Consider the following 27715-nt stretch of genomic DNA (forward strand, 5'->3'; position numbering starts at 1 on the left):
AAATCTCTTTATTCTAGTTTTTCTTTTTTGACAAAAAATGGGAAAAAACAGAAAGTTTTAGTTTAGTTTTTTTCTGTTTTTACACTTTGGTCACAAAAATGGAAAAACAAATAACATAAAAGGGGTTCAATTTTTCTGTTTTTTTTTTTTCAATTTCATTATTTTGTTTTCTTCATTTAATGAAATACTTGAGGAAAAGGAAATCATGTGACCCATTAGGATAGGTGAGCATTTCAAAATAAAAGCCTCAATGTCAAACAAGAGTCATCCATTGTGTTTTACAGGACGAAAATAGTTTTATCTAACGATCTCTCTCTCTCTCTCTCTCTCTCTCTCTCTCTCTCTATCAATCTATCTCTCTATCTATAGGTATATATACTGCATATTAGGGCTGGGCAATTAATTGAATTTTAGATTAAATCACAATACGTCCTACTGCAATTTTCACATCACAAAAGGTGCAATATTACTTTGACCTAAAGTATGTGTTAAAATACCAATTAATTAAATTTTTGTGCAGCAGAGATATGTCCCACCCACCATGCAAACATTTAGGTGTCATTTTTTAGAAAAGTTAGCAAAAATCCTAATTTCCCTTTTTTTTTTTTTAAGTTTTTTTCTTATTCATAATCAGAGTGACATAAAAATGATCATTCCCTTTAATGCAACATTCAACATAGAATTTTCAATATAAGTCAAAATAATTGAAAACTGGACATTTTATCAAAATTGTTCTGCCACAGTTTAATCTATTTAATATTGTACTGGTTAAAATATAGAATGATTTATTGCTTGTGTTGGAGGAAAAGCATAGGATGAGGAACTTAAAAATAACTGTATAATAATTATAATAAAAAATAATCACAATTAGATCATTTTCTTCAATCTTTCAGCCCTTCTGCATATATGTATATACAGTATTCAAATGTATTAGACCACCCTAACCCTAACCAAAGTAAGGTTTCTGCCACAGCTGCCCTAAATTAACAGCATTGGTAATTACCAAAATTATTTTTGATGTTTCTGCAATGGTTAATACACCAATATGTAGAAGCTCTTTAACCCAAATGATATTTTTAATGCTAAAATAGAATTATTATTGTTATCCATGAGTTTTCAAATTTACTGATTTACAAAAAAAAACTGAAAAAATAGTAAAGCACATTAATATTTCTTGATGAATATGTCAAATTATAGTTATTTATTGTCATTCCTGAAGAGAAAAATGAGTTTCAGTGGTTGAATGTTATGCTTGATTCATTTCTGACTTCTCAGAGAAGCCCAGTGAACCGGCTCAAATTTGGGTGAATTCAGTTTGAAATTCCTCATTCCTGTTCAAAATAGTAAAACGCGGAGAGTTCACTGAAAATGAAAGAGTCCTCATTAAAGCACTTCATGATGTTTGATGGTCTCTGAGGCAAATATGACAGGTGGTCTAATATATATATATATATATATATATATATATATATATATATATATATATATATATATACATATATATATATATACATACATATATACATGAAATGAGAACAAAAGAATAAAAGGTGATACCATTACAGCCCATTTACATTATTTATTATACACTGTATATAGAGCAATTTGGCCTATTATAACACTGTAAAACAAAATGGGTGGCTTTTGTTTTAACATGGAGGCTTTTATTTTGAAATGCTCACCTTTCCCAATGGTCATATGATTTCCTTTTCCTCAAGCATTTCAAATGGATCTGCCAGAAAATACACTGACCGCCTGAATACTTCCTGAATGCACAGTACTTCAAATCTTAACAATAAAAACACAAAACTTAGCTTATTTGGTCTTTTTTCATTTTTAATGATCAAAATTTCCTGACAAATTGTACAAAAACAATGATAATGTCTAATATAGTGAGATTGGCAAAGTATTCTATACGTTTCAATGCCATGTGTTTTAAAATGATGAAATTTCTACTTTAAATTTTTGGTGGTTTCCATAACCATAGAGAGAGAGAACTTTGTCTAAACTGCAGAAATAAAAAGTGAGTATAACTTCAGAGAAGTAAGGGAAGCTCTTATTTTTCTCTGTGTTACCAACAGATGTGTCTGGGTTCAAGAGTTTGTCTGCAATCTTTGATAATCACAAACAGAATTTCCTGATATTGAGTTTGTAGGACTTTGTAGGACTACTTCTGTGGCTGTTTTATCAAACAGGCACCAAAATTATTTGTTTATTAATAATATTACAAATGCTCCTTAAATTAATCAGCAAAACATTTCAAGTAGATTATCGTCTGGTTAAAAAGCACAATACTGTTAGTGATTCTTACTGTAAACCATCTTTTTACTGACTCTGAAGTCTTCCCATTATTCAGACATAAACAATATCTTACCTATATCTTATATGAAAATATATTTATATATCTTACAAAAACCTCAATATATTGCTTCACATCCTGATTAAACAATATTCTGTCTTTTTGTTTTATTATTCAAAACAAACCATAATCATCTCTCCTCTATGATAGTGTGCCTTAAATCACATCACCAAGACTGGAGACATAAACTTGACCTTGTAGATACAAGACAATCAAAACAAAACTCTAACAGGCTCTTCAGTTCTTCTAACTACACTTGTAGGTTTCTAACAAATACAGAACTTTTCTCCTTTAAAATTTAGATTTCAACAACCCCCTCCTTGATCTTTAAGCTGTAAGACTGGGAGAAAGAATAGCTTCTGTGTTTTCCTCTAATAGGAGCTTGCAGATGGTAGACATACCTGGTTCTTCACTCTGAAGAGGTCTGACTGCAGCTGATGCTCCAGCAGCGTTGCTCTCATCCGGACCTTTGGTGACATTTCCATCCTCTGCTTCTTCTTCAGGTGACTTGGTTTTATCTGTAAAAAGTGTTTTTATTTTACTTATAGCTAATAAAGATAAATCACAGCTTCCAGCAGGCTTTTGAAAAAAAAAAAACACTAAAAAAAGACTAAGTTCATATTGATAATGTAAACTTGTCAACATTTAGCCGTTTCTTGATTTGGGAATAAATTGTATTGATGTACCTTACAGTGCTAATTTTGAGGGTTTTACCTTATAATGCTGACATTTTTTTTCTTTAAGATACACTATATTGCCAAAAGTATTCACTCACCCATCCAAATAATGTAAATCAGGTGTTCCAATCACTTCCATGTCCACAGGTGTATAAAATCAAACACCTAGGCATGCAGACTGTTTCTACAAACATTTGTGAAAGAATGGCTCGCTCTCAGGAGCTCAGTGAATTCCAGCGTGGTACTGTGATAGGATGCCATCTGTGCAACAAGTCCAAGTGGTAGGCCACGTAAAATGATGGAGCGGGGTCAGTGGACGCTGGGGTGCATAGAGCGCGGAGGTCAATAACTTTCTGCAGAGTCAATGGCTACAGACCTCCAAACTTCATGTGGCCTTCAGATTAGCTCAAGAACAGTGGTAGAGAGCTTCATGAATGGGTTTCAATGGCTGAGCAGCTGCATTCAAGCCATACATCACCAAGTGCAATGCAAAGCATGGGATGCAGTGGTGTAAAGCACGCCGCCACTGGACTCTAGAGCAGTGGAGATGCCTTCTCTGGGGTGACCAATGGCACTTCTCCATCTGGCAATCTGATGGACCAGTCTGGGTTTGGTGGTTGCCAGGAGAACGGTCCTTGTCTGACTGCATTGTGCCAAGTGTAAAGTTTGGTGGAGGGGGGATTATGATGTGGGCTTGTTCTTCAGGAGCTGGGCTTGGCCCCTTAGTTCCAGTCAAAGGAACTCTGAATGCTTCAGCATACCAAGAGATTCTGGACAATTCCATGCTCCCAACTTTGTGGGAACAGTTTGAGGATGGCCCCTTCCTGTTCCAACATGACTGTGCACCAGTGCACAAAGCAAGGTCCATAAAGACATGGAGGAGAGAGTTTGGTGTGGATCAACTTGACTGGCCTGCACAGAGTCCTGACCTCAACCCCATAGAACACCTTTGGGATGAATTAGAGCGGAAACTGAGAGCCAGGCCTTCTGGTCCAACATCAGCATGTGACCTCACAAATACGATTCTGGAAGAATGGTCAAAAATTCCCATAGACACACTCCTAAACCTTGTGGAAAGCCTTCCCAGAAGAGTTGAAGCTGCTATAGCTGCAAAGGATGGACCCACGTCAGATTAAACCCTATGGATTAAGAATGGGATGTCACTGAAGTTCATATGTGAGTCAAGGCAGGTGAGCAAATACTTTTGGCTATATAGAGTATGTTTTGGCCTTTTTGGCCTTTATTTCGAGAGGAGGGTGGTGGGTAGAGCCTAAAACCAGGATGAGAGAGTAGGGGTGAGATATGCGGGAAAGGAGCCACAGGCTGGAACTGAACCCAGGCCATCCGTGTGCATGAGGCGAGACCCAACTGCAACATCTGCACCCCATAATGTTGACTTTTAAATCAGTGGTGCACCAGTGTGGTGTGAAACCATGACTTAAAGCTAGGAGACAGCTTCTAAGTGCTAATTCTGTCAAAAACAGTTTAACACTTATACATTAAGAAATATGCAGGAGTGCAAGTACAAAATGGCAGCTTGCATTGTTGGAGCTCTAGTTCCATTGCTTCTTCTATGTAAATAACTCATTTCATCAAAACTATTAAGCTGAAATATTTCATTCTTTGTCATAATTCTACCCAATACTATCATGTTTAAACATCTTTATGTTTTTTTGGTTTTGTTTTCATTTAATATTTATTTTAGCCTTTTTTTGCCTTTACTGAAGAGGTAAGAGAGTGGCTAGAGATGGAAGCAGGGGTGAGAGAGTGGCTAGAGATGGAAGCAGGGGTGAGAGAGTGGCTAGAGATGGAAGCAGGGGTGAGAGAGTGGCTAGAGATGGAAGCAGGGGTGAGAGTGGCTAGAGATGGAAGCAGGGGTGAGAGAGTGGCTAGAGATGGAAGCAGGGGTGAGAGAGCGGCTAGAGATGGAAGGAGGGGTGAGAGAGTGGCTAGAGAGTCGAAGCAGGGGTGAGAGAGTGGCTAGAGATGGAAGCAGGGGTGAGAGAGTGGCTAGAGATGGAAGCAGGGGTGAGAGAGTGGCTAGAGATGGAAGCAGGGGTGAGGGAGTGGCTAGAGATGGAAGCAGGGGTGAGAGAGTGGCTAGAGATGGAAGCAGGGGTGAGAGAGTGGCTAGAGATGGAAGCAGGGGTGAGAGAGCGGCTAGAGATGGAAGCAGGGGTGAGAGAGTGGCTAGAGATGGAAGCAGGGATGAGAGAGTGGCTAGAGATGGAAGCAGGGGTGAGAGAGTGGCTAGAGATGGAAGGAGGGGTGAGAGAGTGGCTAGAGAGTCGAAGCAGGGGTGAGAGAGTGGCTATAGAGTCGAAGCAGGGGTGAGAGAGTGGCTATAGATGGAAGCAGGGGTGAGAGAGTGGCTAGAGATGGAAGCAGGGGTGAGAGAGTGGCTAGAGATGGAAGCAGGGGTGAGAGAGTGGCTAGAGATGGAAGCAGGGGTGAGAGAGTGGCTAGAGATGGAAGCTGGGGTGAGAGAGGGGCTAGAGATGGAATCGGGTGAGAGAGTGGCTAGAGATGGAAGCAGGGGTGAGAGAGTGGCTAGAGATGGAAGCAGGGGTGAGAGAGTGGCTAGAGATGGAAGCAGGGGTGAGAGAGTGGCTAGAGATGGAAGCAGGGGTGAGAGAGTGGCTAGAGATGGAAGCAGGGGTGAGAGAGTGGCTAGAGATGGAAGCAGGGGTGAGAGAGTGGCTAGAGATGGAAGCAGGGGTGAGAGAGTGGCTAGAGATGGAAGCAGGGGTGAGAGAGTGGCTAGAGATGGAAGCAGGGGTGAGAGAGTGGCTAGAGATGGAAGCAGGGGTGAGAGAGTGGCTAGAGATGGAAGCAGGGGTGAGAGAGTGGCTAGAGATGGAAGCAGGGGTGAGAGAGTGGCTAGAGATGGAAGCAGGGGTGAGAGAGTGGCTAGAGATGGAAGCAGGGGTGAGAGAGTGGCTAGAGAGTCGAAGCAGGGGTGAGAGAGTGGCTAGAGATGGAAGCAGGGGTGAGAGAGTGGCTAGAGATGGAAGCAGGGGTGAGAGAGTGGCTAGAGATGGAAGCAGGGGTGAGAGAGTGGCTAGAGATGGAAGTGGGGGTGAGAGAGTGGCTAGAGATGGAAGCAGGGGTGAGAGAGTGGCTAGAGATGGAAGCAGGGGTGAGAGAGTGGCTAGAGATGGAAACGGGTGAGAGAGTGGCTAGAGATGGAAGTGGGGGTGAGAGAGTGGCTAGAGATGGAAGCAGGGGTGAGAGAGTGGCTAGAGATGGAAACGGGTGAGAGAGTGGCTAGAGATGGAAGCAGGGGTGAGAGAGTGGCTAGAGATGGAAGCAGGGGTGAGAAAGTGGCTAGAGATGGAAGCAGGGGTGAGAGAGTGGCTAGAAATGGAAACAGGGTTGAGAGAGTGGCTAGAGATGGAAGCAGGGGTGAGAGAGTGGCTAGAGAGTCGAAGCAGGGGTGAGAGAGTGGCTAGAGATGGAAGCAGGGGTGAGAGTGGCTAGAGATGGAAGCAGGGGTGAGAGAGTGGCTAGAGATGGAAGCAGGGGTGAGCGAGTGGCTAGAGATGGAAGCAGGGGTGAGAGAGTGGCTAGAGATGGAAGCAGGGGTGAGAGAGTGGCTAGAGATGGAAACCGGGGTGAGAGTGGCTAGAGATGGAAGCAGGGTTGAGAGAGTGGCTAGAGATGGAAGCAGGGGTGAGAGAGTGGCTAGAGATGGAAGCAGGGGTGAGAGAGTGGCTAGAGATGGAAGCAGGGGTGAGAGAGTGGCTAGAGATGGAAGCAGGGGTGAGAGAGTGGCTAGAGATGGAAGCAGGGGTGAGAGAGTGGCTAGAGATGGAAGCAGGGGTGAGAGAGTGGCTAGAGATGGAAACGGGTGAGAGAGTGGCTAGAGATGGAAGCGGGGGTGAGAGAGTGGCTAGAGATGGAAGCAGGGGTGAGAGAGTGGCTAGAGATGGAAGCAGGGGTGAGAGAGTGGCTAGAGATGGAAACGGGTGAGAGAGTGGCTAGAGATGGAAGCAGGGGTGAGAGAGTGGCTAGAGATGGAAGCAGGGGTGAGAGAGTGGCTAGAGATGGAAGCAGGGGTGAGAGAGTGGCTAGAGATGGAAGCAGGGGTGAGAGAGTGGCTAGAGATGGAAGCAGGGGTGAGAGAGTGGCTAGAGATGGAAGCAGGGGTGAGAGAGTGGCTAGAGATGGAAGCAGGGGTGAGAGAGTGGCTAGAGATGGAAGCAGGGGTGAGCGAGTGGCTAGAGATGGAAGCAGGGGTGAGAGAGTGGCTAGAGATGGAAGCAGGGGTGAGAGAGTGGCTAGAGATGGAAGCAGGGGTGAGAGAGTGGCTAGAGATGGAAGCAGGGTTGAGAGAGTGGCTAGAGATGGAAGCAGGGGTGAGAGAGTGGCTAGAGATGGAAGCAGGGGTGAGAGAGTGGCCAGAGATGGAAACAGGGGTGAGAGAGTGGCTAGAGATGGAAGCAGGGTTGAGAGAGTGGCTAGAGATGGAAGCAGGGGTGAGAGAGTGGGGAATGACAATGAAAACTATTGAAGCCATCAGCCCTACTAATCATGCAGCTGAGGAAAGGAGTGAAAGTCGATAAAAATTTAAATACAGCAGGTCATATTTACTGTAATCAAAGAGGTCAAAGAGGGCCTGAAATGCTGGGTCAGACTCCGTCTGCTCCAAAATGTCATGAATGGCGTCGTCACTCATGTGGATTTCCCCCTGTATCGAAGAATATTGCAGAAAAAGTATGTAAACACTTTGGCAAATTACAAACAAAAGCATGACGATTGATGATTAAATAAAAACTAAGAAAATATGTAATAATGGCATTAATGCAGGTGTGTCAAACTCAAGGCCCAGGGGCCAAATCTGGGCCGTGGTACAGTAATAACCGGTCCGCAATATCATAGCATATTTCCATTAAAACTGGCCCTCCAGTATGAAGTCTGCAGATTTTACCAGTATAAAAATGTAAACTTAACCTTGATGATTTCAAATATCCTTGTTAAAGTCATCGAAATCTGAAAAGTCAAGAGTGAAAATCAAGAGAAAAAAAACAGGAAATTGGAGAAGAAAAATTGTGCTTTAATTTCATGTTTCTGAAAATTGTGACTCAAACTTACGATTTCGACTTTTAATTCCATACTTTAACCTTTTCAAATCATGATTTTTACTTTTATTATCACATTTTGACCTTTCAGAGTCACAGTTTTAAATGTTTAGTCATATTTTGACCTTTTAAAATTATATCATTTATTTCCTCATATTTTGACCATTTCAACCCCTAACTTTGGCTGTGTAATCCCATATTTTTACATTTCAGTCTCCCAGTTTAAAATTTTCAGTCATATTTTGACTTTTAAACTCATGATTTTGAATCTTATCTCATAATTTGACTTTCCAAACTCATGAATTTTACTTAAAAACACAATTTTTTCATTTATTTTGTGTTTTGACCTTTAATCCCACTTTTAAAAATGATTTCTTGAGCTCTGAACTCATGGTTTTGACTTGAATTTCAAAATGACTTAATACCAGTGCATTTTTCATATTTTATTACTGGTGAAAATTTACAGGGTTAAATGTTGACCCCGTTAGGCCCTTAGGTTAGACCTAAATCCAGAATCCGGCCCCTGCTGTGATTGAGTTTGACACCCCTGCATTAGTGTATAAATGTCTCATCACCTGTAGTCCTAGGATTTCATCGATAGACTGGTCAGCCTCCACTGTACTCGTGGAGGGCTTCGATGCTTGGGGTGTTTGGTCGCTGATGTTAAGGGAAAAAACAGGGGAAACTCAGAAAAAAAAAAAAAAAAAAAATTGTACTTTGGCTTCAACAAACCAAATGGAAAATAATCTCCAAAACTACTTTGACACCTGAGGCACTGCCTACTTCTAACACGTACCTGGCAAGGATTTTGTTGATGTTTTCAGCGAGCTTCTCCTGTAACGATCGGTCCCCCAAGATCTTGTCACGTGCATTTTGTATCACGAGTTGCTGTGGAGAGTGAAGGGTCACAAAATGATGAATCAGGAATCTGAAGAAGGGTTTGGGTCAGAAACAATGGGCCTTATTAATCAACAACTGTTCTGAAGAAGAAATCTGCTCTTAAAACCCTCATCAGCAGTTTACTAGAAGATTCCAACATTCAGCAAAGGTTTCTCTATCTGGGATTTGTTCTAGATAACGCTGCCATAACACTGGTACAAAACATAAATACATACTTTGAGAATAGACAAGTTTTATTTACTCATGCAATGATTAATACTCTGCAAAACGTTTAACCATGAATCAGACTGTTGCTTTGTATCAACAGTGCCAATAAAGTTGTTCATCCCCTTGTATGTTTTACCCTTTTATTCATTTTATAAATCAATCATGGTCAATATGATTTGGCTTTTTGGACAACACAAAAATTACAAAAAAATATATATATTAATGTTAAACTGAAAATAGATTGCTTCAAAACAATGGCGATAAATATAAAATATGTAATGTAAAATAAGTGACTGCATAAATATCCTGGTATGGAGGCGCCTCAGGGTCCCCAGCAGGAGTAGGAAAGTGTTGCTGGGGATAGGGACGCCTTGGTGGACTTGCTTAGACTGTTAACCACGGGACCCGGCTCCGGATAAGCGGATGAAGCTGGATAAGTATTTTTCCCTTCTAGTCAGTATTTAGTAGAGTCACCTTTGGCTGCAGTCACAGCTCTGAGTCTGTGTGGATAGGTCTCAGTCAGGCTCAAACATCTGGACTCTGACATTTTACTCCATTCTTCTTTGCTAAACTGCTCAGACTCTGTCAAGGTTGCACATGGGTCAGGCGTGCTTCAGCTCATTGTCTTACTGGAAAATAAATCTTCTCCCAGGCCGTAGCTCTGTCAGACTGAATAAGATTGTCCTCCAGGATTTTCCCATATTATGCCACATTCACAAGCCTTCCAGGGCCGGCTGCTGAGAAGCATCCCCGCAGCATGATGCTGCCACCACTGTGCTCCACAGTGGGGATGGTGTGTTTGTGGTGATGTCAGTGTTTGGCGTCTTAACCATGGAGTCTCCCACAGTCCTTCTGGTGAACTCTAGTCCAGATTGAATCTGAGTTTTCTTCAACAGTGTCTTTCTCTTTGCCACTCTCCCATAAAGCTCTGACTGGTGAAGAACCCGGCCAACAGTTGTTGTCTGCAGAGTCTCTCCATCTCAGCTGCTGAAGCTTGGAGCTCCTTCAGAGTAGTCATAGGTGTCTTAGTGTCCTCTCTCACTACTCTCCTTCTTGAGGACAGTCTGATCTAGGCAGATTTACACATGTGACATATTCCTCCATTTCTTCATGATGGATTTAACTGAACTCTGGGGGATGTTCAGAGCCTTTAATTTTTTTGTATTCAACCCCTGACTTTTACAACTGAATAACCTTTCCTCTGAGTGGCCTGGAGTGTTCTTCATTTATGGTGTAATGGTAGCCAGGAATACTGATTAAACAGTGACTGGACCTTCCAGACACAGGTGTCTTTATACTACAACCACTGAGACACAATTCACTGCACTCAGGTGATCCCCATTTAACTAACTGTGAGACTACTAGCACCGATTGGCTGGACCTCTGTTGAATTAGGTCAGTCACTTTAAAGGGGGTTGATATTTATGCAGTCACTTATTTTACATTACATATTTCTGAAAAAAAAAAAAGCCAACTTACATTGCCCATTATTGATTTATAGAATCAATAAACGGTAAAACATCCAAGTGGTGAATAACTTTTATAGACACTAATATAAGCATCAGAACTGGATCAAATCAACTAAGATTTTAGAGCTAAAGTCTGTGTCTGGAGTATTTTGGCATTCAACACATGTACAAGCAGTACTGAAAGATTTACATTTCAAGGGAAATATAAAAGGCAACAACCTGGAAGTAATTTAGCTCTAATGGAAGTGAACAGTTAATTTAGATTACTGTATAAATATCTGTTTTGAGAAAACATCAAACATACAGATCTACTCACAGGAAAGTTCTCATCAACGACCTCTTCAGGCTGGGATTCTGTACTCTGGCTGCTGGAAGCTACGGCACATCTGGCAGGGCCACTCGACCCACTCGGGGCACCACTTCTTTTCCTTGGGGTGTCCCTGAATGCAGCGTTAAAGATCAGAGTTCTAGTAGCTGACATTTACAAATACATAAGCACGCTCTCTCAGAGGGAGATAGAACAATTCAAACTTCTATTACAGGGGCTCTCAACCTTTTCAGCCCACAACCCTCAAAATAAAGGTGCGCCACTGTACCTGAAGGTGGCTGAGCACAGCCATGCACAATCAAGAATAGTCATGTGCAGACAAGGCTGCACATAAGGGGGGGATAAACGGGAGGGCTTTCTGGGAACCAGTCAAACTGGGGGACCATGGAGGGCAGGAAAATCAGGGTCTACTGTAAAGTTAGCTGGGTATCCATATCCATATTTTATATTTAACCTGAATAATAAGCAGTCTTAACAGAGCAAGAGATATCATTTTAAATCATTTGTGATGTAGTATATAGTCATCTTAAAAATGTAAATCCCTTTTCTTAAAAACATAATTACAATAGTAAAAAATGTCCAAAAAGGTGGTGGGAAAGGTGGTTAAATGGGATTTTAGAAGTAGCAGACATGGGTTAGAAATGGCATAAATTTGATTACAGTGGCAAAAAGAGCAAAAATGGGTTTTAGTGGCACAAACAGGTTTAAAGTGGCAAAAATTGTTTGACTGGGACAGATGAATAGGCAAAAATTGGCAGAAATGGGTTGAACTGGTCAAAATGGGCACATCAAGTAGTGAAATGTGGTTGAAATGGGCAAAAATGGGCATAAAATGCAGTAAAAAGGGATTGATAGTGGCAATAATGGGTCAAAAGAGGCAACAATATACAAAAAGTGGCAAGAATTGTTTAGAAGTGGCAAAACAGGGAGTAAAAAGTGGTGTTAAGGGTTTCAAATTGGTAAAAATTGTTGTTAAGGGACGGAAATGGGCTAGAATTTTGCAGAAATGGAGTAAAGTGGCAAAAATGGGTCCAAATGGTGCAAAATCAATGAAAAGTGGCAAATAATAGTAACACATTTGAGTGAGGAAAAAAAACAAGAAAACAAAAGTATTCTCCTTTTTTAAGGCACCTGGCAACCCCTTCTTAGTGTTTTGCAGCCCCTAATAGGGTCCCAACCCCCAGTTTGAGAACCACTGTTCTATAATGGATCAAAAGTTAAGCTTCATAAAAATGTTTAAGTGTTGATAATACTGAGTAAACATCCCTGTATTCATCAACAAAGATGACAGTTGAAATACCACTGTGAACTAGGGGTGAGTATTGGCAAGAACCTCACGATATGATTCGCATCACGATACTTGGGTCACGATACGATAGTATCACGATATATCAGGATATCATGATATCGTGATATATTGCGATATTCTGCACAGTTAACTAAGAAAAATATAGACATGTATATGTAAATCACACAATACTTTGGTGGTGTTCCCGCTATATTTCACAGCAGCAAGACAGAGCTTGCAAACGGCATTTCCTTTCTCTAACTCGCTGTTTGTGCTCCCCGTTTTAACTCTGAACCCAAAATGCTTCCAAACGTCTGCTTTGAATTGTGCAGGTGTTGTTATTTTGTCTGCCGTGCTTTCTCCTTTCACCTATGCACTCTGACTGCTTCTACAGGAAATGCTGTGGCGACATACAGCAGAGTAGCTCTTCGGCGGCATCTACCGCAGTGGAGGTGCGGAAGTCATATTTTGCTAATAACTCAGCTAAAATATGAATTTTTCATTTTTATACAAAAAAATCAATATTAAGAGTTGAAGTATCGACATTGTATCACATGTCAAAGTATCGCGATATATTGCCGTATCGATATTTTTTCACAGCTCTACTGTGAACAACGTTAAGGCTTGTTACTGCCAGTGTTGTGCATAATTTAAGCAGATTTCATTGACATTTGTGGATGGACATTTTAACAACACTTCTCAGCACCAACTCTTTACTCAGAGATCTGTACTTCAAAGCCAATGCGGATTATTAAAAAAAACAAAATGTGTATTTAGATCTCTTTATTATGCCCTTACAACAATACATTTTATAAAATAAAAACACTTACCATTTCCTTCGTCCTGGGGACATCGGCCCTGGATTTAACCGATGCTCTGAAACAATGATCTGCACAGGCGAATCCCCTGAAATCACAAATTCACATTACAGAAACATTCTGTCTGTATCTTTATGATAGGTTGCAAATACTGCTAAATAAATCTAGGGTTCCACACAAAATAAAGATAGATTATGGGGAGTCTCTCAAACCACCTTCCAATACACATGTTAACCTGTTTGAGTTGCAATTTAGTAAGAATAAAACATTCATCAGAAAGGGCTTTTAATGTGTGTTAATATTACATTTTTCAGTGCATCAGGGAGGACATCTTTTCAAACATTGTGAAATAAGAGTAAATACATGATGTCTGCCTTGCTCTAGTTCAGCCCAGACTGCGAAAGGAACAAATTACTGACTGAACACCAGCGCTAAATAAATACTTGTATCCACAGACTCCCTGCATTAATCTGTGAAGAGCACATTTTGTACAAGGAAAGCTTAAAAAGCTTGAAATGTCATCAGATACCTGCAAATCCTTTTATTAAGTGCAAAAAAGCATTTTCCATTGAGATGTCTCATCTGCAGCAGAAGTGCTGATGCCAAAGCTTGCAAACTCAGGTGTTATGATTTAAAATGTGACTGTGTTCACCGATGATTTTCAAGTTGATGAGATGTTGAAGACAGAAATGCCTCTGTGTGTTGTCCTTTAAATAAAAGTCTAATGATGAGTATATTTATCCATTTCATGAAAAACTGAACAAAGACGGTATTGGCATGGAAAGCTATGGAGGCGTTATGGCTTTTGTATACTTTCAGATCCCCGCCTGTGTACGGAGAAACACCTGTTTCGGTTTAGTCTTCACAAGTTCCTCCTTCTTTTAGCACCCTTGGTATGACTCGGCTCATTCTCTCTGGTATGCTTAGTCTATTATGTTACTATAATGGCTCAGAAATAAAGTGCAAACATTATCATCACATAGTAGCTTCATGTGAACAGTGATAGTTTAGATACCCACTGTAGTGATAGACATCATAGTAGTCACATGTCTGCAAGTCACCAGGGAAAATTAAAGATAAATCTTTCAAAAAATGTTTAGGCTGTCACAAGAAAACAAAAGACATCTGATGATACTTACTAGGAGTGCTCACTAATCGGCCGATGTCATGGATCTGCGTGTGGGTGCTACTGCTGGTAGCCGGTCTGGTGTAGGGGGTACTGTAGCTCACAGGTGTGGAGTGTCCCAGCATGCTATGGGAGGTGTGAGCAGGACTGATGATGGAGCTCGAATCAGACACTGATGAGCAGACAACAGCACTGGCTGAGGTCAATGTCAAGACCCGCTGTCTCGCCATGTTTGCCAGTCCAACTCGTGAACGAGCTGCAATAAAGAGAGATGGATTAAAAATTTAAATTTAAAAGGTGTGATTGATTTTTCACACATGCATCTGAAAAATATAACCCTCATAAAATCCTGCTAAGCTTCAGGTAACATTGAAGCACAAGATATTTCTGCTTTAAAGAAGGTAATGAGTGAGCAACAGAGTATGAAAATAAACTAAAAACAAACTTACTTCTTTGAGATGCTGATAGGGCAGGGGAATTTTGTAGTGATCTAAAGAAAGTTTAGAAAAAACACAAATTGAACAACAGCACTTAAAATCAGCCTGAAAATCAGCTGTTATGAGCAAACACTGAAATCTGTGTTACGCTTTAATTTTTCATGGTTATAGTAACTCAGAGATAAAACACTTTACTTGATCTGGTTGAGGGTAAAATCCAGCTTCTTCCACAAGGAAGTCATCATGGCAGGAACCTCGTGACATGACTCTAGACAGAAGAATGATAATTAGTGATCGATACAAGCTTAGGAACAATACTCGAACATGTTTACAGGAAGTATGCATTAGAAATCACACAGTTTGCAATGGTAAAAGTAAGATACACTCACCTTTTGTTTTGGCTGCCACATACTCGTTTAAGATGGTGGTTAGGCCTTTCCCAAAGACAGACTGTTGGAAAAAAATGAACCTGTGAGGAAAAATGCCCCTTAATTCATATGGTATTTACCCTGTGAGGGGTATACTTACAAACACACACGCAGGAATCGTCCCATCTCCTGTGGTGTGGTCAGCATACTCTTTCAAATTTGGGCTCTCATTAATAAAAGCTTGGCTGGTAGCAGACAGCCCCTCATCTTGGAGGTAACCTGTGGAGGAGAAAACATCAGTGAACATCTAGACACAGAAAAACCTCAGCGTTGGTTTTTGCTATAGCGTGCAAAGGCCATGCTGTGCTTTCTCCACATACATTTGTATCTCAATAAATTAGAACATAATGGAGACGTTTCAAAGATTCTTGTTTCTACTTTTAAAGCCCTGCATGGACAAGCACCAGTCTACCTTTCTGAACTTCTGCAACCTTACAATGCGGTCCTCTGATCAGGGTCTGTTAGTCGTTCCACACTCCAGACTGAAAACCAAAGGAGACTGTGCCTTTAAGCTCATGGCTCAAACTCTTTGGAACTCTCTTCCATTGGATTTAAGATCAGTAGACACTGTTGATTCCTTTAAAAAGCAACTTAAGACCTACTTGTTTGGTCTGGCCTTTATTTAATCTGTTTTGTGTACTGTGCACTCTTTCATTGTACCTTTGTATCATTGCCTGTGTGTCTTTTATCTCTCTGTAAAGCACTTTGGGAATTTGCTGTTCTTGAAAGGTGCTATATAAAAAACCCTATTATTATTATTATCAATAATCTATTTCAGTGGTTTAATTCATAAAGTGAAACTCATGTTATATATAGATTTATTACACAGAGTAAAACATTGAAAGTCTCTATTTCTTTTAATTTTGATGATAATGGCTTACAGTTGAAGAATACCCCAACTACTGTATCTTAAAAAATATGATTACATAAGACCAATAAAAATAATTTATAACACAGAAATGTTTGCCTTCTTAAAAGGGATTTTCATTTATATGCACTAGGGCTAGGCAATTAATCGAAAATTAGATTAAATTGCAATATGGCCTGCAATTTTCAAATTGCAGAAGGTGCAATATTTCGTTGAGCTGAAATGTGTGTCAAAATATCAGTCTTAAACTTTTTTTGCAGAAGAGGTGTTATACATTACATATCATGCAATCATTCTAGAGCCATATTTTTAGAATAGTGTACAATAAAATCCTATTCCTTTCATTTTTCTCATCAAATATGACCTATAAAAATGATCATTTCCTTTAATATAACAGTTCAAACCAAATGTGCAAAATAAATTAAAAAATCATCACAATTAGATATTTTTAAGAAAAATTTCTGCCCTAGTTTAATCTAATATTGTGTATTGGTTATAGTACAGGGTGAGTAACTGCTTACTTTTGTTGTAAAACGCACAAGATGAAGAACCTAAGAAATAATCACATATTAAATAGCAATTGCAATATTTGGGAAAAAATCACTACTAGATTTTTTTCCCAAATTGTTCTGCCCTAATAGGACTCAGTACTTGATCGTGCTGCTTTTCCATGAATTACTGCATCTATTTTATTGCGGTCTCTGTTGCATGGAGGCGGTCAGTCTGTGGTCCTGCTGAGGTGTTATGAAGCCCAGGTTGCTCTGATAGCAGCCCTCAGCTCATCTGGATTGTTGAGTCACCTTGACTGTTATATTATGAAAAAGTCTATTTTGTATTGATATGAATATGGTGTTCCTTGAGACTTTGGCTTAACCTTAGGTGTCCCTTGGGCGAAAAAAAAGTTTGAAAACCACTGTCCAAGGCAATCCTCTCAAGGCTGCTGTCATTCCTGTCGCTTGTGCATCTTTTTCCACCTCACTTTTTCTCCCACTAAACTTCCTATTTATGTGCTTGGATACAGCGCTCTGCAAACAGACAGCTCCTATAGCAATGACCTTTAGAGGCTTACCCTCCTTGTGGAGGGTGTCAATAAATGTCTTCAGTAAAACTGCTGAGTCAGCAGTCTTCTCCATGATTGTACACATCGATACTTTATTAATCCCAAGGGAAATTCAACTACTGAAGCAGACTAAGACCATTTAAAGGGTCAGGAAATCTTTACAGGTGTTTGGAGTTAATTAGTTGATCTGAGTGTGACACCATTAATTTACAATATTGAACTTTTTCACAATATTTTAATTTAATGAGATACAGATTTGAAGTTTTTTTATTGGCTGTAACCAATAATCATTACAATTAAAATAAATAAAGACTTTAAATATTTCACTCTGTGTGTAATGGATCTATATACTATGCTAATTTCATTTTTTTATTTAACTACTGAAATAAATTTTCCCCGATATTCTTATCAATTAAGATGCACCTGTATACGAGCAACAGTGTATAAGAATATAAAACAGCATTGTTTTATAATCTTTTCTTCATTTGTTAAAATTATTGTAAATTCTGAATTATTCTGTGGGTTTTATGGCATCAAATAGCCTCGAACATGCCACACCTCGACTTCTTGGTGTTTGGAAATGTTTAAAGAAAGAGAAAATATCAAATGAAAAGCTGCAGCGTCTTGCTGATGGCTGCTTTTGTCATGTATTCCTAACATGGGCTTGTTCCCATAAATCTGGTGGCTTGTCCCTCTCATAAATCCTGTCTACACTGAGAAAGGTCACAACAGCTCAACTAGGAGTTGGTATTCACACCGCGTTACATGAATGCCACTGCTTTATAAAAGTTTAACGACTATAAGCTTTAGTTAACTTGTTTGCATTCAGATATTGTTAACGGCTAATGCTACAGCTGCTTATTTGCCCTGTAAAAGACAAACGACACCTACCCAAAACCAGCCGGGCGACGTCAGATGGCAGCAACATGGCGGTCTGAGGGTTTCTATAAAGTACTCAACAATAAACTGTGAGCTACATGGCTAGTGGAAGTCTAAAAAAACATTATTAGCGTTAAATAAAGACCGACAGATTTGTTATTGTTCAGTCGACGTCCCGAGGACACCGCTGCTCTCTGAAAAGGCGGGGAACTCAAGCACGTATAACCCGGAAGTTGCAGACTAGTACGCTGTAAGGGAATTTGGTTGTTGTAGTCCTAAATCGATCATCAAACTCCAATAGCACTCACAATACACTCCATACACGTCTGAAAGTACTTTTCATCGATTATGACTTATATTTAACATCAACAAAATAGTTTTTAGCTCACCACATAAAGCAGTACGTTTGTTCAAACTTTGAAACCGCCGTTTCTGGACTCACTAGCGTCTATCCGTAACCAGGAAGTGATGTGGCTGCAGCTCTGATTCCACTGGGGCGGGAATTTCCTGCGTGGTGTACGTGTGCGTGCATGTGTCTGCTAACGCACGTCAAGATGGCAAAGTTGTCAGGACCATAACAGCACGCACCCTAAACAATTTAGGACCACAGTTTACATCTGCGACTAGAAACAGCTCCATATGTTTATCGAGGGCAGTCACAAGAGGTCAGTGAATGTTTGAATGGGCATTAAACGAGTTTAAGCTAATCTGGCACTATTCTGTAGCTAAAGCTGCTTGTGCACAGGCCATTTTAAATACAGAATGATTTTCGTTTTCACTGGAGGCTACCTTCCTGTTATGCTAATACCTTTTAAATGAGAGGTGCTACCCTGGTTTTTAAAACTAATGTCGTTGGTATGTTTTTGACGTGCAGGCTCTCTCTTCTCTCTTGTCAACATCTTGTCAGGAAAAAGAGTCTGCATTTATACAAGCTGTACCCCCATCCACACTGAAGCATGACTCTGGCCCTTCATGATCTCCTGGTCTGCTGCAGGGGGCTGGAGAATAACAAAGTTACAGAGAGGAAGGTAAGAAACCTCCATTAGAAATGCATTTTAACAGTGCTTTAGGATCTGTTGCTCCAAGTCTTTGCAAGCCTCACTGAAGCCACACTTGCTGCATTAAAAGCTGTATAAAAGTTCTGTTATGATAGTTGTTTCCTCTCTTCATACTGCTAGAAAGAAGCTGAACGCTTCAGGAGGCTCATCAGAACTCCAGAGGTAGTGCAGGAGTTGGATCGGACATCAGGACTTAAAGCTAAAGGCTCCAAGCAGCTCACATGGGATGCTGTTTTCAGGTAACTGTCAACGCACCTTTGCACTGCTTTAAATGCAGAGGTGGAAAAAGTACACGACTATTATACTCAAGTAGAAGTACAGTAACTTTGGGGAAAATATACTTCTGTAGAAGTAAAACTACTGGCCCCTAAATCTACTCAAGTAAAAGTAAAAATTATTTTAATATAAATTTACTTATGGTACTGAGTATTGAATAGTTACTGGGGAGTTGTACAGCATGATGTGTCATTTCTTTACTGGCAATAAAAAGATGAGAATATAAATGTCAAACCAGGTTGTTCAGGTAAAGTTACACCTTTATAATGAAGTGAAATGCGATGGCTGTTTTGGGATGTGATATAGAACCAGTGTCTCACTAGTGCTGCTGACCATCATGTGTCATCAAAGTCAAGCCACCAGCCAGTGTCATGTCATTGACAGACATCTAAAACCTCCTCATTTTAAGTTTAAGGGGATTTTATTTGAGTCAATGTAATTAGTTACTTTTTAGTTTCACAAACAAAGTTCTTTTCAACTAAAACTAAAAGCTAAAAATCATTTTGGTTAACTGAAACTAAATGAAATCTAATCTTTACAAGAAAAACAAAAAAGAACTAAACCCTTATTCTGTGCTAACAAAACTAACATAAAATAAAATCAGAGACAAAACCTCCGTAGTTTCAGTCTTTGCCCACCGTACACTGACTGACATGTGAACCTAAGCAGGAAGTAGCGTTGGACAATTTGAGATTTGGGAAAATAATGTAATTGCGATTTTTTTCCCCCCAGTATTGCGATTTGATATGCAATAATTTCTGAAGTTCCTCATCTTATGTTACTTCCAGCGGATAACTTATTGTGCTGAATCTTGACTCGTATTGCAAATAAGATATACATTTTTGTATGGAAGGGAGTGGTTATTTTTCTATCATTCTCATATTCAATAATAAAAATGTACAAAAATGAGGAAAGTAGGATTTTTTTGCAGACTAAATTATGTTCTAAATAATGTCACTCAAATGATTGCATGATACAGTATGTGATGCACAGTATCTCTGCTGCAAAAAAGAGGTGTAAACTGGTATTTTGGCACAAGTTTCAGCTTAAAGAAATAATGCACCCTCTGCAATTTGATTACTGCAGCAGACTGTATTGCGATTTAATCTAATTTTCAATTAATTTCCCAGCCCTAACAGGGAGAGAGTAAAGTGGCCTGATTTAATGAAAGAAGACTTACAGAAATGGTTAATTTTAGGTTTTAAGTGTTATACAAACATTGAAACTGAATACATTAAAGCAAAGTGAAGAGCCCTTTTAGATCAGGGCCATGACAAGCATCGCATATTGCTTAAGAAACTAAAACTAACCCTAAAACTAATAAAAACTAAACTAAAATGAAGCATTTTTGCAAAAAAAAAACTAAACTAACAAACCAACAGTAAAAACTAATGAAAAATAAACTAGAATTTTAAACATAAAGTAAAAAGTAAATAAAAAGTAAAACTAATAAAATATTCAGAGCTATCATAACCCTGATCCTGTGAAACATTGGGGTACATTTGTACATTCTGCTGATAGGTACAGCCTTTATATCGCCTATGTTGATTTGAGCAGAAATGTACATGTCTGCTGATGCAGATTAGTAACTGTTTATACTTTTATCTGACAATGCAAATACTATGTAGATCAGTGGTTCTCAGCTGGTCCGGCCTCAGGGCCCACCAATCTGTCTTACAACGGATCGCGACCCGATTTCCAAAAGATTTTCAACAACGCATTTTAAGTTAATTGAATATGTTGCCGTTTGGAGCATGATTGGACTAAAACACCTGATATAAAAAAAAAAGAAAAGGGACAAAACTTACACATTTTATACCCTCTTTTCCCATCATTATGTGTCAATTTTGCCAATTTTAAAGAGAACTTGTGAAATTACTTCATTATCGTGGGAAAAGTAGCCGTTTTTTTTGCAAGAAGAGGAGATAAATTAGTTGAAATATTGATCAAACATTTAGATTTTCCTAATTTCACAGTAAAATAGGGTAAAATAAAAGGTAACAATGCATGTCCAATAAGGACTTCAGGACTTTTGCCACCATTTTTTTTTTCCCAGACACCTTGTCGCAATCCACGGAAAACTGCTCCGTGACCCTCTTTTAGGTCCTGACCCACTGATGTAGATGATTCTGTGTATACCTACAAGGCATTAAAGTGAAATTTTGCCCCTAATAATTCTAGTTACAGATTTGTAGTAAATATTTACAGTCATCTTTTGTCACTTCATTCTATGCAAGATGCCTGTTGATTATGAATGCATGAATTAAGGTTTTTAATAGAGAATTCTGGTTTTGTTTGGTTCCACCATTTCCCAGGAAAATCAAGAACACACTTAATTTGATAATATTTTACCTGCTTTTCTTGTCTTACATTAGATTTTTGCAGCGATATGTCCAGAAGGAGACAGAAAGCCTGCAATCAAGTAAATCAAACGTAACAGCAACTACACTGGCGTTACGGCAGAAGAAGATGGCGGACACGTGCAGCCTGATCAAATACTTCATCCGCTATGCAAATAAACGTAAGAACTTTGTTATTCCAACATCTAGTTTGAAATGGAAAAAAAGTTTGATTTTAAAAGTGCTATTTTTTAAATCTTTTTGGATGTATCTTATACAACCCCAAGTCTAAAAAAAGTGGGGGTGCTGTCTAACAATGTAAGTAAAAACAGAATCCAGTGATTGGAAAATCTCATAAAACCTGCATGTTATTACCTCCGCCGAGGAGGTTATGTGATTGGGTTTGTTTGTTAGTTTGTTAATTTGTTTGTTTGTTTGTTTGTTTGTTTGTTAGCAACATAACTCAAAAAGTTGTGGATGGATTTTCAGGAAATTTTCAGGAAATGTCAGAAATGGCATAAGGAAGAACTGATTAGATTTTGAGACTGATCCAGATCACCGTCTGGATTCATGAATTTTTTAAAGTATCCTTTACTATTGGGAGATAGGGCTAATGGCAGAGGTCTGCGCTGTTACCACTTTACACCAGGAGATGGCAGACATGAGTAACTTCAATCCCAGCAGCACTTGTGAGTGTGTTTCTAGTCAAAGTTTTGGAGTTTATAGAGTTTGAGAGACACACGCCCGGTCGAGGAGACGAGTCGGAGCGTAACAGAGAGAAAGACAGCGAATAGTAGTGAGAATACTCACAATGCTGGGAGGAATAGAGGAATATTCACCCTCTGACATGACTTCCAGTCGTCCGGTGAGACCATGGGTGAGACTGTCAGTGCATCTGTTGGCACCTGTAGTGAAGCCAATGCTTTGCCTCACCGTGTTTCCACCCCACCGGTGAATGCCGTGATGGGGGGCACGTGGGGACAGATCCAGGAATTTTTTAAAGGATTCTTCACTACTGGGAGATAGGGCTAATGGTGGAGGTCTGCGCTCTCTGAGTGCTTTTCTAGTTCATAATGGAACATAAACAACATATCAGATGCTGAAACTGATATATTTTACCATTTCATGAAAAAATTTTTGAACTTGATGGCAGCAACACATCTCAAAAAAGTAGGGACAGGGCCGCATTCACCATTGTGTAGCATCCCCTCTTCTTTTAACAAACGTCTGTCCTCTTTCGTTTGCAGGACACGGTGTTCGTGGTTTCCAAAAAGAATTTCAAATTTTGGTTCATCTGACCACAGAGCAGTTTTTTCCCCAGTCCTTTTTAAACGAGCTTTTACCTAGAGTAGACATTGGCGTTCATGGATCATATTCACATATACCTTCCTCTGAGCCAATATTTTTCACAAAATGGTACAATATCTTAGTTTCAGTATCTGATATGTTGTTTATTTTCTATTTTGAATAAAATATAGGTTCATGAGATTTTACAATCATTGCATTCTGTGCTTATTCACATTTTACAAAACATCCCAACTTTTTTTTATATAATTGGGGTTGTATGTATTTTCAAATCATATATGCAGTAACATTGCCTGACTTGTTTACCTGTGCAGAAATAAGTTAAAAAAACAAAAAACTAAACTAAACGACTTATTTAAACATATTGCAAGGACTGCAGTTGTGTATTTTTCTCTCTCTGCAGGCAGGCCTAGTCTAAAGTGCAGTGAGTTGCTGAGACATGTGATGGACGTTCTGCAGAGTTCCTACAGCTGCTCAGCCTATGGAGAAGATTATAGCAGCATTTTACTGAAAGACATCCTCTCTGTCCGCAAGTACTGGTGTGACATCACTCCACAGCAGTGGAGCAGTGAGTGGGATATTCATCTACGTTTTCTATTAATGATAACGCAAGTTAGGAAAAATGTTATGAATAATAAGGCTGTTTGTTTTTGGGTATTTAAACAGTTATTACTGTTGTCTTGTAATTTGATATCCTGTCTAATACCCTATTAACACAGGACTAGTATTACCTAGGGGCCTCTGGTAATTTATAATAATCGTGCAGGATGTCTGTGTTTGTAATTCTGTAAGAATCGACCAGGTCTGTATTTTGCAGAGTAAAAGTTCCAGGGCAGATTACTGACTGTATTTCAGCACACACACAGGTCCACACAGGTAATTCTAATCCTGTGCGAATCAGCATCTCTGTAATTTAGGGTGGTAATTATGTTTCTTAAGGTCCATGTAGCTTTTCCTGCTCCTTTTTCTTATCGAAAAATAATAGAGGCAGCATAGCAGATTGTTGACAAAGTTTTGGCCCATATAGGTTATAAATAGTGCCTCTCTTTCAGTTAATTTCAGTTTATGTGTAAAAATGGCGTTTGTTTTACCAAACTTGTTCATTTAAACTCTGCTGTCTAAATGAGCACACCACTTACTCTCTTCATACGCACACCTTTTCTGCTCTGCTTCCTACTGTTTCTCTTTGCAAGTGCCTGATCAGGATTAGTTAGCAGTACATTTCATGCATTACATAATTTCTAACATTAAATGTGTGGCTTCAGTGCTCATACTGCGACAGCTGATCATCGCAAGGAATCTGTAATGATCCTAAATCAAAAGAGTGCAGAGTAACATCAACAGTATTAGCTGCATAAAAACAGTTAAAGGTAACAGAAGAGGTTCATATTTAACATTAGATGTCTCCCTTTCTGTATTAATGGGAGGAATGCTCAGCTCTCTCTCTCTTCCTGTCTGATCAGCTGCACATTCACAAAGGTGACTTGTGTGACTTGATGTGTAATGGGAGGGTTAGGGGGGATATTTCATTAGTTTATTAGTCATGGACAGCTTTCTACACATCTAAAAATGTTTAAACATATCTATTTATATCATGGTCTTGGTGAGTGCTCAATTCTGATTGGCTCTGGAAGTTCTATTGGTGCATATTTACTTCTGATATGGACACCTATGGAACCTCTCAAGTAGTTCTGATCAAAAAAAATCTTCACACTATAACAAATTAATGCGTTAGATAGGAGTAACCATAGCAACCTGAGGCAGTCATTTTCTTAGCGTCGCCATCAGTCGTCACTTACCTGACATGAATAAAATGACAGACTTCAGGTTAAAGACGGGCAAGATGGTCTTATATCCTACGTATATCTGACGTACGACTTATTTCCAGGCTCACCTCAACACTGAGAGGTGAGTGTGAGGTGAGTGCAAAAAACCTGACTTCCTTCCTGCTCTGACTTCTATAAATTATTGTCAGACGATCTAAATAATATAAAACAAGACAAAAAAGACTTTTTTAAATCTGTAGAACCAAAGGAAACGCTTCCGTTAAACCGGAATGACAGTATCTGATAAATATTGGCGTGTTTTTGATGGCAAATCAGCACCTGGAGGCCATGGACAGCTCCATTTCACCTCTGTAACCTTGTAGTGCAGAAGGGGAAGTCTGAGCTGGTCTGCTAAAATGAAGATTACTGTCCATGTTAGCTTACACGTTTATAGTCTGAGCACAGATGACTCTCCGTCTCGCTCATCTTCATGCTTTGTTTATTGATAAATCTGATAAGAAAGTGCACTGAGCGACTAGTTTTTGTTCCGTTGTGACTTTGTATCTACAGCTAGTCTTTTTTACTGGAGTACTGAACTATGTTTACATTCCTAAGAACGTTATAGGATTGAAATGACTGGTCCAATTATTAGCCACATCCTATGGAAAAAGATCTGTGCTAGTAAAAGTTAATATTTTGATCGCAAAACTTATGAAATGATACTTTTGTGGTTTTATTAATGTTTTTTTCTTGGCAAGTGACCGTGGTATATGCGGGTTAATGCCCTTATGTGGCCAGTTGTCAGGGATTAATGGACTTCGCGGAGGTAGCTGTCTGACGTCGTCCATTACTCCCTGATAATTGGACTCGTTGGGCATTAACTCTTACACAGAGAGAGGGAAAGAAACATTTAAGTGTATGTTGCCTATTTGAAACTCTGGTTAACGGTCTCTATAGGACACATGAAGGGAATGTCATCTGCAGAATGCCATGTGCACAACCTTGCATTTTTCTGTATGATTTTTAGAAATACAAAATTCATTGTGTATTTTCATTGCTGCAGCCATGCAGCACCCTTATGTTTTCCTTCAGAAATGTCTGTAAATTATAGTACATTAGAGACTTCACGTGTCCTGTGCACCACAACAAACACTGACTCTGGGGGTAGTTCACAGATTATCAGAGGACCACAGGTAATACTAGTCCTTTGTAAAAAGTACTTAAGTCTACTGAATGCATTTCATTTGTTTTGGCTCCTCAGGTCTTTTGGATTTGTTCTGTGGATTTTACAATTGTTCATCCAAGTCGATCAACCGTGTGCTGGTGAGCAGAGTCATTTATACACTGGTGAAGGGCTGCTGTATGCAGACTGATGGATTCAACAACTCTCTGTTCAGCTTCTTCTCCAAAGCCCTGCTGAATGCCAGGTGAAGATGAACACGATGCACACCAAATGAACTCTTAAATGAATACTAAACATGATGTACTCATTGTTTTTTTAATCTTTGTTAGACAAGAGAAGCACTTGACTGTTTTGGAGCACATCCTCTCAGCTCTCAACATCTTCCTAAGATCTGTGGCTATGAACTGTCGAATGAAGGTGTGTCATCTAGGAGAGGAGCTCATGCCTTCCATACTGTATATCTGGGCAGACATGAGACCCAGTACAGCTCTCAAGGAGGAGATTGTGGAGTTCTTTAACCTGCAGATTTGTGTTCATCACCCCAAAGGAGCAAAGACACAGGATACAGGTAGAAAGCTCTTTTAGCCTTATTGACTAAAGATGCACAGGGATAGGCTACATGTCCTAAACAATCTTCCCTTTAAAATAAATGCATAAAACATATTTATGTGCTGAATCTATTAAAAACAGCAGCTGAAATATTGAACTTCTTTGCAGTTTTCAGTATCCATGGTTAAAAGCTAAAAATCTTTATGTAATGTCCTGAACCAGTTATGCCTTGACGTTCAAAATCAACAACCCGTTCTCTTCACTCTTAAATCTTAGATGCTTATGCTGAGGACTGGCCCAAATGGAGAAGTCTTCTTTACAGCCTCTATGATGCCTTAATCAGAGAAATCAGCCAAATAGGCAGCAGAGGGAAGTACGTCACAGGGACACGGCACATTGCTGTCAAAGACAATCTGATTGAGCTCACAGCTGATATCTGTCACCAGGTAGCTAAAGATCAGAGAGAATATCACTGTTCTGTTTAGTAAAAATGATATCAATTGTTTAACCAGTTTGCACAAAAATATCTGAAAGCTGTATATTTTCATGCATATAGCTGTTCAGTGATGATGATGACACCCTCATCTTGGAGGTGACTCAAGCCTCCCTTAAAGTCTCCCCCATGGGGAGTCCCACACAAGGAGCTGCAAGCAAGCGACGGCGTATTGAGCTAGGCTGGGGGGTCCTCAGGGACCGCCTGCAGCCTCAGCTTAATGATTTTGATGTCATACCATGGTATGAAGATGACACTAATAAAATGACAAATGATAGTACTGAGTTAAAAATTTCAAAAGGTTGTCTATTTCATTTCAAGAAATCAACCCCACTTCTGTTTCCTCCTCAGGCTGCAGATCACCTCAGTGCTCACCTCTAAGTACCCATCCATGGTGCCCAGCCAGGAGCTGGTCCCGCTGCTGTCAGTGCTGTACCAGCTCCTGGCAGAGCAGCGGAAAGGAGAGCGGGGCCTGTATGTCATGTGCTGTCTAAGGGATTTGGCCCGGTGCCAGGCTCGCTACCCAAAGAGAACCCAAGTCCGGAGCACAGAGCTGGGTAGGCTGTGGGGTCGGGTGTGGGTCCTGGCGCTGCGGGGGGTCAGTTCACCCCAGACAGTTTTACACAGCCTGGACCTGCTCAGTTCTATCATCCATGGTGGACTTATCAGTGTGGACAGAGAGTTCTGGAAGCTTTACTCTGGATCTGTGTGTAAACCATCCCAGTAAGTGTCCACCGTTTCTCATGTATACCTTTATAATAGGGACAGGACAGGGACATCTGGATCTGAAAGAGTTTGTAAAAGTATTTACTTGTGATTAT

The 27715-nt window shown here is 39.8% G+C and overlaps 2 protein-coding genes across 4 annotated transcripts in view; one reads left to right on the plus strand and one right to left on the minus strand.

The window, feature by feature from the left end:
* Window positions 1–18124, minus strand: part of npat (nuclear protein, ataxia-telangiectasia locus) — a 31009-nt gene extending 12885 nt beyond the window's left edge. For both annotated transcript variants that reach the window (XM_041809160.1, XM_041809151.1), the window contains exons 1-12: window positions 17938–18124; window positions 15219–15337; window positions 15080–15140; window positions 14886–14958; window positions 14703–14743; window positions 14267–14509; window positions 13140–13215; window positions 11010–11133; window positions 8914–9005; window positions 8693–8774; window positions 7630–7726; window positions 2761–2877 (exon numbers count right to left, since the gene is read on the minus strand). In XM_041809160.1, the coding sequence (XP_041665094.1) occupies window positions 2761–2877; window positions 7630–7726; window positions 8693–8774; window positions 8914–9005; window positions 11010–11133; window positions 13140–13215; window positions 14267–14509; window positions 14703–14743; window positions 14886–14958; window positions 15080–15140; window positions 15219–15337; window positions 17938–17974 (1162 nt within the window). In that variant the 5' untranslated portion in view covers window positions 17975–18124. The remainder of the gene's footprint in view (window positions 1–2760; window positions 2878–7629; window positions 7727–8692; window positions 8775–8913; window positions 9006–11009; window positions 11134–13139; window positions 13216–14266; window positions 14510–14702; window positions 14744–14885; window positions 14959–15079; window positions 15141–15218; window positions 15338–17937) is intronic.
* A 332-nt stretch (window positions 18125–18456) lies between these two features.
* The window catches only part of atm (ATM serine/threonine kinase), a 65062-nt gene continuing 55803 nt past the window's right edge, over window positions 18457–27715 (plus strand). For both annotated transcript variants that reach the window (XM_041804832.1, XM_041804841.1), the window contains exons 1-10: window positions 18457–18590; window positions 18833–18953; window positions 19104–19222; window positions 21635–21780; window positions 23307–23471; window positions 25931–26096; window positions 26182–26420; window positions 26678–26847; window positions 26958–27136; window positions 27246–27617. In XM_041804832.1, the coding sequence (XP_041660766.1) occupies window positions 18882–18953; window positions 19104–19222; window positions 21635–21780; window positions 23307–23471; window positions 25931–26096; window positions 26182–26420; window positions 26678–26847; window positions 26958–27136; window positions 27246–27617 (1628 nt within the window). In that variant the 5' untranslated portion in view covers window positions 18457–18590; window positions 18833–18881. The remainder of the gene's footprint in view (window positions 18591–18832; window positions 18954–19103; window positions 19223–21634; window positions 21781–23306; window positions 23472–25930; window positions 26097–26181; window positions 26421–26677; window positions 26848–26957; window positions 27137–27245; window positions 27618–27715) is intronic.

Source organism: Cheilinus undulatus, linkage group 2, assembly GCF_018320785.1.
Source record: "Cheilinus undulatus linkage group 2, ASM1832078v1, whole genome shotgun sequence".
NCBI lineage: Eukaryota > Metazoa > Chordata > Actinopteri > Labriformes > Labridae > Cheilinus > Cheilinus undulatus.